The sequence below is a fragment of the Ostrea edulis genome, chromosome 7, assembly GCF_947568905.1.
Source record: "Ostrea edulis chromosome 7, xbOstEdul1.1, whole genome shotgun sequence".
Taxonomy (NCBI): Eukaryota; Metazoa; Mollusca; class Bivalvia; order Ostreida; family Ostreidae; genus Ostrea; species Ostrea edulis.
Window position 1 is genome coordinate 21,936,757 of NC_079170.1, and position 13,715 is coordinate 21,950,471.

Below are 13,715 nucleotides of genomic sequence, written 5' to 3' on the forward strand. Positions count from 1 at the left end.
GATAGTATTCAGACCTGTTATCAACTGTGCAAATACAGGTAGTTTACTCCGCCGCGGTATAAACGTGGTCCCGCGAAGCCCCGCTATGAAAATCCGCGACGGTGTAATGCGGAATGGATTAACTTTCCGTCGCGGTGACGCGGTAAATAAGGGAAGCGCGTTGCATGGCTGTACTGTATATATCAAACTTGATACTCATATTCATATATATATGGCTCAAGGCGGGTGTGACCAGTCGACAGGGGATGCTTACTCCTAGGCACCTAACCCCACCTCTGGTGTGTCCAGGGGTCCGTGTTTGCCCAACTCTCTATTTTGTATTGCTTGTAGGAGTTATGAGGTTGATCACTGTTCGTTATCTTTCATTCAACCATCATATAAGTATTGTATAATGAAGTGTTGTCTGTCTATTTATCCTTTAGCATTGTGGGAAGGATATAAAGGGTACTAATGAGGCTAGGATGATCAAATCTAGTACACGGATTCCCCGTGACGAGAGGACGTCCATTATTTCTAAAGGTCGGGGTCATAGTTTCATTGGTAATCATGAAGGAAAAACGTTTATCCTTCCCTCAATGTTTAAGTAGTCTTCTCAAGAACCACTTTGCCAAAAAAGTTGAAATCGCATACAGCAGGGCCAAGTTGACTCGGGTGAGCGATGTGGCCCATGGGCCTACTGTTTAATTTCTTACAATAAATTACTTTTTCTTTTCCAATACCACGTCCCGAAGGAGGAGTGCAAACAGAAACACATCTAAAACAAGGTCATAAACAGCATGATGTACGGTGAATGTGAGCAGAGACAACGTGTCAGGTGAGATGTACTGTATGTTATAACATTGATTCTCAGAATTTGTACTTTGTTTTTGACATATACAATTGTGAAACTGCAATGTATGCCACAACAGTAGAATACCACTTCGTGGAGGAGTGTCGGGAGATGGGCAGGGGTTTTAACACTCCCTCCTCCCGCCCCTTTTCTCCCTTCCCTCTTTCATCTCCCACTATAGTATTTTCTTGTTCCACCCCACCCTCTCTTGTGTGAGCTCTCACAGTGTACATAAACACTGCACAAAATATCGATATAATGAATGTCAACGAAAATACTTAGAATATTTGAAAATTCTTTAATTCTGAAATATGTCACAACAAATTCCTAGATTAACAGAAAGGGAAAAAAAACAACGCCTTCTCAATCACAGTGACGTTCAACTCTAAAACTTATGACGTCATTATTTTGATGGCGTGGCAAGCTTCCGCGCTGAAATCGATCCTTCTGTTGGATTTAGTTCCATCAGTCTTGCCTAAAGTAAGAAAAATAACACGTGACATGGTGTTCAAAGTGGAAGCATTGAAAAGAAAAATGTTTCATGGAAGTAGTAACTTTAGAAATTTGAATTAAGAAATTAGGGGCCTATATTGAATTTTGTAGATCAATAGTGACTTAGTAGTCTAGATAGAATTCTTTGATAGTAATTCATTAGTAATTGAATTCTCTAGATAGTTGTACTTTGACATTTTAAGGTAGTGATACTAAAATGATATGCTATTTGTAATCATGGTTGACAACTTTTTGTTAAATCGAAGATTTCAAGCTGATTAGTTTCAAGAAAAGCGTTGGTTGGTTTCTCATATAATAAAACAAAATATAAAATATCGTACTTATGATACAGTAACATTCATCTTGTTATCCCATGATTAGGAGAAAATCAGCTTGTAATTGCTAAACAACAAATATAAAGATAAACATGAAAAAAAAATGCATTCGCTATATATCGATATTATTTCGTAAAACGAGATCGGTTCATGCATATCTTTAAAAAATACATTTGTAATTACGGTGTAATCACATCGTACAGTTTAGTTAACCCTTACATCTATGTAGTGTTAAAACTAGACTTTATCTGTCAGTTCAACTTAACTAAATTTTGTGCCACTGGTTCCAGGTCTACGAGATGATTACCTCCTACGTATATACATTGTACCAACTTGATGATCAGAATCGCAAGGTGATAGTTCCAAGAAGATTATCTTTTAATTGCGAGATAATTATCTCATAATTACGAAGAACTTGATTAACTCGTGACTACGAACTGGGAACCTTGTAATTAAAAAAAAACCTTGCATTAAGAACGTGTCTCGTAATAAGATGATTTTCTCTTCATTACGAATTATAATTGATGGGTAGGCCTATATTCCCCCTGGTTTTAATTACGCTATCCATAATCACCATTATCATCCCTCCTATTTTCAAAGGAAAGGTGAAGATAACGAACAGTGATCAATCTCATAACTCCTATAAGCAATACAAAATAAAGAGTTCGGCAAACACAGACCCCTGGATATACCAGAGGTGAGATCGGGTGTTTAGTAGGAGTAAACATCCCCTGTCAACCAGTCATATCCGTCGTATGCCCTATATCTTGATCACGTAAACGGAGTAATCCGTAGTCGGAATCAATGTGCCAAGAACAGCTTAACAATTGGTATGAAACACGTCAGACAGCATTTGACCCAAATGTGAAAGATTACTCGCCTTTAATAAGGACAGATGATGCTTTAGTTGCGCCGTTTCCTCGGAACATTGACCCCTCTATAAAAATATATTTTAAAAAATTTAAAGGTACGAATGTTATACAGGCACAGTGTACATTAATTATAACTCACAATTAAGAATATAACTTTCTAGATGATTAATCCTGTTTCTGGTGAATGACTTGCCCTGTATCTGATTACGGCGGTTAATGTATAGATGAGGGGATTTAATGCCGAGTTGATCGGTAAAACCAACACTGTGATCCAGTTGTAGATTTCAGGTGACACGTCAAATCCAAAGAATGTGAGCATTCCTGTAAGAATGAATTCGACATTATACATTTCACATAGTAACAATTCCTGGAAATCATAAGATTTTGAAAACTGCATCAAATTACTTCCAATGTCTAAATATGACTGGGACAAATATAGGCGGAGGTGCAGAGAAAGCAAAAGAGGAGGAGATAGTGTCTGACTTTATTCATGTAGTATAGGATGATGAGGTGGTAGTGTCTGACTTTATTGATGTAGTATAGGATGATGAGGAGGTAGTGTCTGACTTTATTGATGTAGTATAGGATGATGAGGTAGTGCCTGACTTTATTCATGTAGTATAGGATGATGAGGAGGTAGTGTCTGACTTTATTCATGTAGTGTAAAACTTATACGGTACCAATTTTGATGCACCAGATGCGCATTTCGACAAATAATGTCTCTTCAGTGATGCTCAACCGAAATGTTTGAAATCCGAAATAACTATGAAGTATAGGATGATGAGGAGGTAGTGTTTGACTTTATTGATGTAGTATAGAATGATGAGGTGGTAGTGTCTGACTTTATTGATGTAGTATAGGATGAGGAGGTAGTGTCTGACTTTATTGATGTAGTATAGGATGAGGTGGTAGTGTCTAACTTTATTGATGTAGTATAGGATGAGGAGGAGGTAGTATCTGATTTTATTGATGTAGTATAGGATGATGAGGAGGTAGTGTCTGACTTTATTCATGTAGTAGGATGAGGTGGTAGTGTCTGACTTTATTGATGTAGTATAGGATGATGAGGAGGTAGTGTCTGACTTTATTGATGTAGTATAGGATGATGAGGTAGTGTATGACTTTATTGATGTAGTATAGGATGAGGTGGTAGTGTCTGACTTTATTGATGTAGTATAGGATGATGAGGAGGTAGTATCTGATTTTATTGATGTAGTATAGGATGATGAGGAGGTAGTGTCTGACTTTATTGATGTAGTATAGGATGATGAGGTGGTAGTGTCTGACTTTATTGATGTAGTATAGGATGATGAGGAGGTAGTGTCTGACTTTATTCATGTAGTAGGATGAGGTGGTAGTGTCTGACTTTATTGATGTAGTATAGGATGATGAGGAGGTAGTGTCTGACTTTATTGATGTAGTATAGGATGATGAGGAGGTAGTGTCTGACTTTATTCATGTAGTAGGATGAGGTGGTAGTGTCTGACTTTATTGATGTAGTATAGGATGATGAGGAGGTAATGTCTGACTTTATTGATGTAGTATAGGATGAGGAGGTAGTGTCTGACTTTATTGATGTAGTATAGGATGATGAGGTGGTAGTGTCTGACTTTATTGATGTAGTATAGGATGAGGAGGTAGTGACTGACTTTATTGATGTAGTATAGGATGATGAGGAGGTAGTGTCTGACTTTATTCATGTAGTATATAGGATGAGGTGGTAGTGTCTGACTTTATTGTAGGATGATGAGGTGGTAGTGTCTGACTTTATTGATGTAGTATAGGATGATGAGGTGGTAGTGTCTGACTTTATTGATGTAGTATAGGATGAGGAGGTAGTGTCTGACTTTATTGATGTAGTAGGATGAGGTGGTAGTGTCTGACTTTATTCATGTAGTATAGGATGAAGAGGAGGTAGTGTCTGACTTTATTCATGTAGTATAGGATGATGAGGTGGTAGTGTCTGACTTTATTCATGTAGTATAGGATGAGGAGGTAGTGTCTGACTTTATTGATGTAGTATAGGATGATGAGGAGGTAGTGTCTGACTTTATTCATGTAGTATAGGATGATGAGGAGGTAGTGACTGACTTTATTGATGTAGTATAGGATGAGGAGGAGGTAGTGTCTGACTTTATTGATGTAGTATAGGATGATGAGGAGGTAGTATCTGACTTTATTGATGTAGTATAGGATGATGATGAGGAGGTAATGTTTGACTTTATTGATGTAGTATAGGATGATGAGGAGGTAATGTCTGACTTTATTGATGTAGTATAGGATGATGAGGTGGTAGTGTCTGACTTTATTGATGTAGTATAGGATGATGAGGAGGTAGTGTCTGACTTTATTCATGTAGTATAGGATGACGAAGTGGTAGTGTTTGACTTTATTCATGTAGTATAGGATGATGAGGTGGTAGTGTCTGACTTTATTGATGTAGTATAGGATGATGAGGTAGTGTCTGACTTTATTCATATAGTATAGGATGATGAGTTAGTGTCTGACTTTATTCATGTAGTAGGATGAGGTGGTAGTGTCTGACTTTATTGATGTAGTATAGGATGATGAGGAGGTAGTGTCTGACTTTATTGATGTAGTATAGGATGATGAGGAGGTAGTGTCTGACTTTATTCATGTAGTAGGATGAGGTGGTAGTGTCTGACTTTATTGATGTAGTATAGGATGATGAGGAGGTAATGTCTGACTTTATTGATGTAGTATAGGATGAGGAGGTAGTGTCTGACTTTATTGATGTAGTATAGGATGATGAGGTGGTAGTGTCTGACTTTATTGATGTAGTATAGGATGAGGAGGTAGTGACTGACTTTATTGATGTAGTATAGGATGATGAGGAGGTAGTGTCTGACTTTATTGATGTAGTATATAGGATGAGGTGGTAGTGTCTGACTTTATTGATGTAGTATAGGATGATGAGGTGGTAGTGTCTGACTTTATTGATGTAGTATAGGATGATGAGGTGGTAGTGTCTGGCTTTATTGATGTAGTATAGGATGAGGAGGTAGTGTCTGACTTTATTGATGTAGTATAGGATGATGAGGAGGTAGTGTCTGACTTTATTCATGTAGTATAGGATGATGAGGAGGTAGTGACTGACTTTATTGATGTAGTATAGGATGAGGAGGTAGTGTCTGACTTTATTGATGTAGTATAGGATGATGAGGAGGTAGTGTCTGACTTTATTCATGTAGTATAGGATGATGAGGAGGTAGTGACTGACTTTATTGATGTAGTATAGGATGAGGAGGAGGTAGTGTCTGACTTTATTGATGTAGTATAGGATGATGAGGAGGTAGTATCTGACTTTATTGATGTAGTATAGGATGATGATGAGGAGGTAATGTTTGACTTTATTGATGTAGTATAGGATGATGAGGAGGTAGTGTCTGACTTTATTGATGTAGTATAGGATGATGAGGTGGTAGTGTCTGACTTTATTGATGTAGTATAGGATGATGAGGAGGTAGTGTCTGACTTTATTCATGTAGTATAGGATGACGAAGTGGTAGTGTTTGACTTTATTCATGTAGTATAGGATGATGAGGTGGTAGTGTCTGACTTTATTGATGTAGTATAGGATGATGAGGTAGTGTCTGACTTTATTCATGTAGTATAGGATGATGAGTTAGTGTCTGACTTTATTCATGTAGTAGGATGAGGTGGTAGTGTCTGACTTTATTGATGTAGTAGGATGACGAGGTGGTAGTGATGATGTCAATGTTTCATTTCGCGAAAGAAATATTAAAATCCTTGCAGAGTTTCGCGAGTGGGAGCCTTATGCATTGACGTTCTTGCAAATAAATAAAAAACCTTGTTCACAAAAACACCTTGTTAAAATTATGAAAATACACATTTATAACTGCATTCATACTAGTATGCTTTACACAATTTCTATACACAAGAAACTCGACTATTGAAACTGATGCAATGTGCAGGAAAAAAATGCAATACATGTATTCACTTTTATGTCTTAAAATATGAATTATTAGCATGGATTTTGGACCTACCATATTAAGTGGTATTTGAATTATGTTACACTTATTCGATTTCTTAGAGGATCCATCTAAATATTTGCATCTAGTTATCTTAGGATCCATCTAAATATTTGTATCCAGTTTTCTTAGGATCCATCTAAATATTTGTATCCAGTTTTCTTAGGATCCATCTAAATATTTGTATCCAGTTTTCTTAGGATCCATTTAAATATTTGTATCCAGTTTTCTTGGGATCCATTTAAATATTTGTATCCAGATTTCTTAGGATCCATCTAAATACTTGTATCCAATTTGAAAATTTTATTTTGTTTTCTTATATGTCTTTCGATTTTTTTCATTAACAGTACAGTGCTTCGGAAAATCTTAGAGTTACGAGGTTACGCCCCTTTGCTTGTTTTTTTTTATCTATTTTAGGTGAAATACCACACAAGATCTATGCTTGCCGTTTATGGCCGTGACCGTGAATTATAAGCCTCTGCTGAGGACTAAACCCGCGACCTCTGGCACGACAGTCCAGTGCCCGTTCAACAGGGTATAAATTAAATTGTGCTAAGCACCATCACGAATTAAGGAGGTACTCTACATCGTCATAATGGCTGACTTCCTTTTAAAACATGGATGAAAATATAAATATCAGCAATATTTGTCTATTCATTTAAATAATTCTCACCTAACGGAATAGCTCAGTAGGTTAGCACGTCGACTACAGAACTGTAGATCGCGTGTTCGAGTCCAGCAGGGTTTTAAAGTTTTCTCAGATTGCTTTCAATTAAAACTGTATATTTTGACTAAATAAAGTAAATTTGAAAGTTTTCAATCTCAAAATATTGTTGTACATATCCTCTACTTTTCATCCATATTAAATTTCTCTGGTGTAGCATACATCCTTAACAGAATTCAGCTGACTAATATGAGTTTACTCAGTTGACCTTTTAACCCGCGAGGTAGTTTTGAATTTCATATTTCGCCAGCAGGTTTCAGATTTCTATGTCGACGTCATAGTCGAAGAAGCATACCACAAGCTATATGTAATGAAAATATTGATTTATACAATCCCACAGTATGGAAAATGTTCCAAAATTTGAGATGAGGAGGAATTCATAAAAACAGAGACGGTGTGGAAAGCGCAAAATGGCGACTGAAATAGTGTATTTTACAGAAACCACGCATGTCTGTCACGTATATGTTGATGTTAGCACGATTGTATGGATGATGTCATGTATACATTGCTTTTTTGTGCCTTTTACCTTTATGATACACTCTTTGTCAAAAGAGTCCAGCAGGGGTTTTAAAATTTGTTTTCAGATTACCTTCTACTAAAACTGTATTTTTTTGACAAAATAAAATAAATTTGAACATTTTCAACTTCAAAATATTGTTGTACATATCCTCCACTTATCATTTACGTTAAATTTCTCTGATGTAGCATACCTCCTTAAAAGAATCATATATTTCCGAACAGGTTACGGTTGTTGCTAAGACCACTACCCCACCGTGAAAGAGATTCCTATCCTTCATCGAGAAGTGTTTTGAAATTCGTAGACTCACTGCAGCGTCTCGGCAACATCTCACTCTCATTAGCAAGAATTCGGTACATTTAATTTATATGTTATAAAGAACAAAAACGCAAACGGTACAACATACTCCCGTTGGACTTGTAAGCATGCACATTATGCACTCTGAATTGATATCATACACACCACGAATAGAAAGGCCTTACAGTAGGTCATGGTGCACCAATCTATCTGACTTGTAAAGTGATTAAGTATTTCTCTGAGATGGAGGTTGTGACAAAAGTCAGTGCAATATCTGTATCCATGATGAGAAAAAGTCCAGAAAACTATTTGACCTTTTAGCCTTAAAGTAGATCACGGTGCACTAATGAAATTCAAATGTATTTCTCTGAGAAGGAGGTTGTGACAAAATATCAGGGCAATACCTACATCCATAACGAAAACAAATCTGGATTTTTTCCCCACCTTCTTTTACCCTAAAGTAGATCACGTTGAACCAATCCAGCTGAAATGCAAACTGAACTTGCATTCCTCTGAGCGGAAGCTTGTGACTAAATTTCAGGGCAATATCTGTATCTGTAACGAAATCAGGGGTTTTTCTACTAAGTGATACTAAGACTTTGACCTTGAGAAAAAATAGGAATTCCCTGCTTGGCATAAGGTGTATGTTTACCACGTTCGAGTGTCCTAGCTCCAACAGTTTGGTCAGTATCCTGCCTACAAGGTTTTCCTACTAAGTGACACTTTGACCTTAAACGAAACTGATATTTTGACCTTTGACCTTAAAACATTCCGCTCATCATGGTGATCAACTGTACCAAGTTGTAGATCCTGGAGCTTACAGTTCATCTTGCATTTTATCTACAAGATCCGGACAGACGGACGACGCCATACCATAATACGTCCCTTCTTTGACGGGCGTATAAAAAGGTGAATTTGTTTGATTCAACCGTTTAAAGAATTATATGGTTGACTTCAAGGAACAAGTTCCGTTTTCCGGTAGACTGTTGTTAAAAGTCCATCTTAAAAACATTCCGATCAGAAAACTAGAGAAAGTGAATGTGAGTTGTTTTAATCATGCATATTCATTTTGTCGTCGAATTGTGACTAAATATTGATACCATCACCGGGGTGTACAGGATTGGGTTTGGTAACGCCTACCACGACATCCGTTTTTATGATCATATTCGAAAGACCCGTGAATTTCAATCCAGGCACTTCTTTAAGGAAATCATAATCTATATCAAAGTCTTAGATTTGTCGCTGCCCCGGGACAGAAAGCGAGATCTCTAACCACTAAGTTACCACGACCGGTAACTGTGCAAGTAATCTTGTTCTATCAAATAATGTGTTCTCAGGGGAAGGTTTGTTGAATGACAGGTCTTCCTAATTTTCTCACATATCAAGCCGTCGCCCGCTACGGGGAAGAGTTTTTAAACTCATACTTAGTCCATGGGACAATGCAGTGAGGGTTCATGCTGGTGAGAACGTCCATCCCTCATTGTCTTCCGTTGCAGAGTACGTACTCTACCATTGATCATGTCGTCCCGGCTGGTAATGAAAAGTTGGATCCCAGCATGGGACATAATAGTAATAGTACGTGATTACCAATGTTGAAAGAAAATGAAAATTCGGCCAATGCATTCCATGATACAGAGCTCGCCTTTTTGGAGTTTCGTTTCTTTACACTGTAATTCACCAATGACCAATGTCGAATTTCGATTGTCAGTGGTAGCATTGATCTTGAGATTAGGATTGTTTAGGATAGGAACTATAAAATACAGAACATTACGAATTTAACTTATATGGTAAATACGAAGTTGACATCATATACTTGTAGATGTAAATAAATGGCAACAGACAGGTGGACACACAGAGATGTTCCTTAAAAAATATGGGTTACACCTTAAATTCTGAAATTCGCCAATATGAAAATTTTTGAATGAACAACTACAGATTAGCAAAGCTTTGACAACTACCAAACTTCTCACTAAACATCGTTTTACAAAAATTCAAAAGATAGATACCTACTGTTCCAATTGGTATCCAGCACAACATGTCAGTCATTACCACAGCAAAGAGGTTAACGGCTAGAGCTGTCTCTAGTTTCTTAACTCGTGGCGCCGATACCATTTTCCGAGTTTTCGTGACTTCAAGAAAAATGAAAACTTGTCCGACAAAAATTCCCAAGAAGAGAATGAAATTGAGTCCAACAAACAATATCATCGAGTATTCCCAGCCTGGTTTTCGTATGACGGAAAGGGGAAGGGAAATACAGATCCCCGACTGGGCGTAAAAATCTTCAAAGAAAGGCATTGAAGACAGTGGCAAAAGAGTAAGAACCAAAGACAATGCCCAGGCAAAGAAAGATACAAAAGAAGCACTACGTGCCTTCAGCCTCAGTCGTGAGAAGGGATATTTAATAGCGATGAATCGATCAAACATGATCAGGAACACTATAACAGCGGAAACCTCACTAGATAAAGTGGCAATTATCCCGGCTACCGTGCAAGCAACACTATGACGCCAAGCATGATCAGATACACCGTATTTACCAGAAAGAATAATGTTAGCAATACCTATGATGAACAAATAAATACTCATGAGCAGGTCGGCGCAGCTAAGATTCATAGTTAAAATAATGTACGATTTTGAGCCATTTCTTTTATAGCCCAATATGTGGTACAGCAATACTATGCCGTTTCCGAAGAATGCCAAAAGCGCCATGTACCAAATGATAACTCTCAAGACTGGAACAGCAATGAGGCTGTCACAGGAGGAGATCGTACTCACAGGAGCGATACAAAGCGCGTCTTTTACTAACTCTGGTTTAGCGCAACAGGCAGAAAAATGGTCCACTTGTAGAATCTTCAAGCTGAAGAGTCCTACAAACATGCCGTCCGTTATCTGAATTTGGTTTTCTTGAATGTACAGTTCCTGTAAGTTTTTCAAAGACGCGAAAGTTTCTGACTGGATGCGCAAAATTCTATTCCATGAGAGATCAAGAACAACGAGATTAGACTTTTCATGAAACACTTTCCCATCTATGTATTCGATTATATTTCTACTGACATTCAGATAAAGTAAGCTAGGGGGGAGGAAATGTCCTCGTCGTAGTGCCGAGATTCCATTACAGGACATGTCTAGTACTTTAAGCGGATTTTCACCTTTGATGTTAAATGATTTGGGAGTTTCTGTTAGCAGGTTGTTATTGAGGTAAAGGGTCTCTGTGGCGCCGTAGTGCCTGTATACCTTGATAGCGTTGTGGCTTAAGTCTAGTGTACGTGTAGGACTCAAGCCTTTGTGAATGATCAATTGTTTCGTAAACTTGTCGATATCACAGTAACTTAAATTAGTAACTTTGTTATTGAAAAAGACAAAATTATTGATATGGTTACGTAGTTTCCCGGATAGTTCAACAGTCTTTTTAAATACAAATATTTTAACGAAGTCAAACACAACAGGAATTTCTGAATTATGTTGATAACTAAACCCAAAGTCTAAGATTTTCGTGATTACATTTTTCAATGTGCAGTTGTTTATAAGTATAAGATGAATATACGAATTCGACATAGTTTGCTGAATTGCAATTTCTCTAAACACGCTATTTTTAAGTGTTAATTTATTCAATGTCAATGAGGTAGTTGGGACGATGGTCAAGTTCAATATTGAAGAATTTAGAATGACTAATTCTAGAATATGCTTGTTTCCAAACTGATCAATATGGAATGAATTGCACGCAACACCACGCAATGTTACTTTTGGTACGAAATCGGGGTACGCCTTTCTAAAACACAGATCACTACCCTCTGAACAATTACACAATGAAGGACAGAAAAAATTGCAGACAACAGAATTTTCACTGGAAGACTCAGAACAACTCTGACTCGTATTCCTAGAAGATTCTTCTGTAAAACAACTTGGGAGTCTGGCATTTACGTCCATGCATGAACTGGAGCTTGAATTTCTATCCAAAGCATTCTTGACATCTGGACCTCTGTCTGAAACGTTCTTGACATCTGATTCTCCATCCGAAGCATTCTTGAATACAGTATACATCAACATTGTGCTAGTTATATTTCTGTCGTGTAACAAGTCGTTCACTGTTTTCCAAGCAGGAGCTACATATTTTTCAGTCAAATTATCTATAAAAAAAGACATGAGTTGTTATATATGTATATCAATTAAAGCAATAATCTAGTTACCAATATGCGTGTCTTAATAGTCTGGATAAGCAAATGAATAGATATCAATTTAAGCTTAATCGTCAGGGCCCGGTTTTTCGAAAGCTGGTTAACTTTAACACAGTGGTTAAGTTTAACGCAGTGTTAACTCCTAACCAAGTGATTAGCTAACACAATGGTTAAATTCTGTTTTTCGAAAGCAATTTAACACATTGATTAGTTAACACTGTGTTAACCGAGTTAACCACTTGCTAATCATTTGATTACCCATAATGCACATGTACTTCCTATGTAAACAATATAAATGCAGGAGTAAATAAAAGTCTTGTTTGTGGGAGATAGCTAATGAAATGTTCATGTATTGTTTTGTTTCAAAATACGTGACTGTGAGCCATGCACTTATACTTGTATAAATGCATTTATTAGTCTATTCAATTTGAATAATCATAAAGGTATTGGATATAATGATATATACTAGGCCTTTAGAAGCCTAGTTGGGAAAAACGGTGCTTATGTTGTAGAAAGCAGGCTCATTGCATAGTTTATCAAAGTGGGGGTTTATAGGGAGTCGAACAAGTTGACTTCACAATTGTCTGAAAATACTTGACAAGCCAAAACAAAATTATTTATACCCCCCCCCCCTAAAATGAGTTGTTCTGTACGAGCCGAACCTAAAATCCTAAGTTGCGTGAAGGGGGAGGGGGTCGGTTTCATCCTTTATCAGTAAAATATACGGGTTCAGTTCAAGCTTACATTTCAACTACCAATCACTAGTGCTATGATATGAAAAAGCGGGGAAGGGGGGTGTCAGACTTTGCATGTAAAAATAACAGTAAACGTATGTTGTCAGAAATAAGGGGGTGAGGTGCTACATGTTTTGGACTAGGAAATAAAACATGTGGTTTTCTATATTGTTTGATTCATAATTGGACAAAATTTATGGGAGGGGTTTAACGACGATGCTAGCCTATAAAAAATTCTAAATTTCTAAGAATATCTAACTTTCTTTTTTTTTTAATACTCTTTAAAAGTCTTATTTTCCCCAATACAGATAAAGATATTCATGAAGAAAATGATAAATAAATTTACCTTATGATAGTCTGTTCACATACATATCTATAGCATTTTATATCTATGTTCTTTTTATGCATTTATTTATTTTAATATTCTTTTTATTTTAAACATAACACTTGATCCACCACTCCATTTCTACTAAGGGAGATTAATCTGGAATATCAACAATGAAAAACTCTTCTTCCTAAGTTTGTGTTAACAACTATTCTGTATTAGCCTGAATTGAATACTGTTCTTATTAGACAGCCTTCAAAAAAGAAAATACATGTATGTACGTTTCATGCATGCAAATCTTCATTTGAATCAGTTGTAAATGATACAAGGGATTTTCAAAAGGTCAAGGCCAGTGCAGACAATAGTGTTTTTAAAGTTGGTGTTTCAATGGAGATTATCATCATG

General features: G+C 36.8%; 1 protein-coding gene across 1 annotated transcript; it reads right to left on the reverse strand.

Moving 5' to 3' along the window:
• Positions 1–2,531: 2,531 nt before the first annotated feature.
• On the reverse strand, positions 2,532–12,197 carry LOC125657030 (G-protein coupled receptor GRL101-like). The gene is made up of 3 exons (XM_048887660.1): positions 10,090–12,197; positions 2,722–2,849; positions 2,532–2,593 (listed from the first exon to the last, which is right to left on the reverse strand). The coding sequence occupies exons 1-2, from the start codon at positions 12,121–12,123 to the stop codon at positions 2,763–2,765; spliced, it is 2,121 nt and encodes a 706-aa protein (XP_048743617.1). The 5' UTR covers positions 12,124–12,197; the 3' UTR covers positions 2,532–2,593; positions 2,722–2,762.
• Between the last annotated feature and the right edge of the window lie 1,518 nt (positions 12,198–13,715).

Excerpts from the sequence above, each read along its gene's own strand:
- LOC125657030 (XM_048887660.1), bottom strand. The coding sequence starts at position 12,123 with ATGTTGATGTATACTGTATTCAAGAATGCTTCGGATGGAGAATCAGAT. Across the intron at positions 2,850-10,089 it reads GCTGGATACCAATTGGAACA|GAATGCTCACATTCTTTGGA; the intron begins GTAGGTATCTAT and ends TCATTCTTACAG.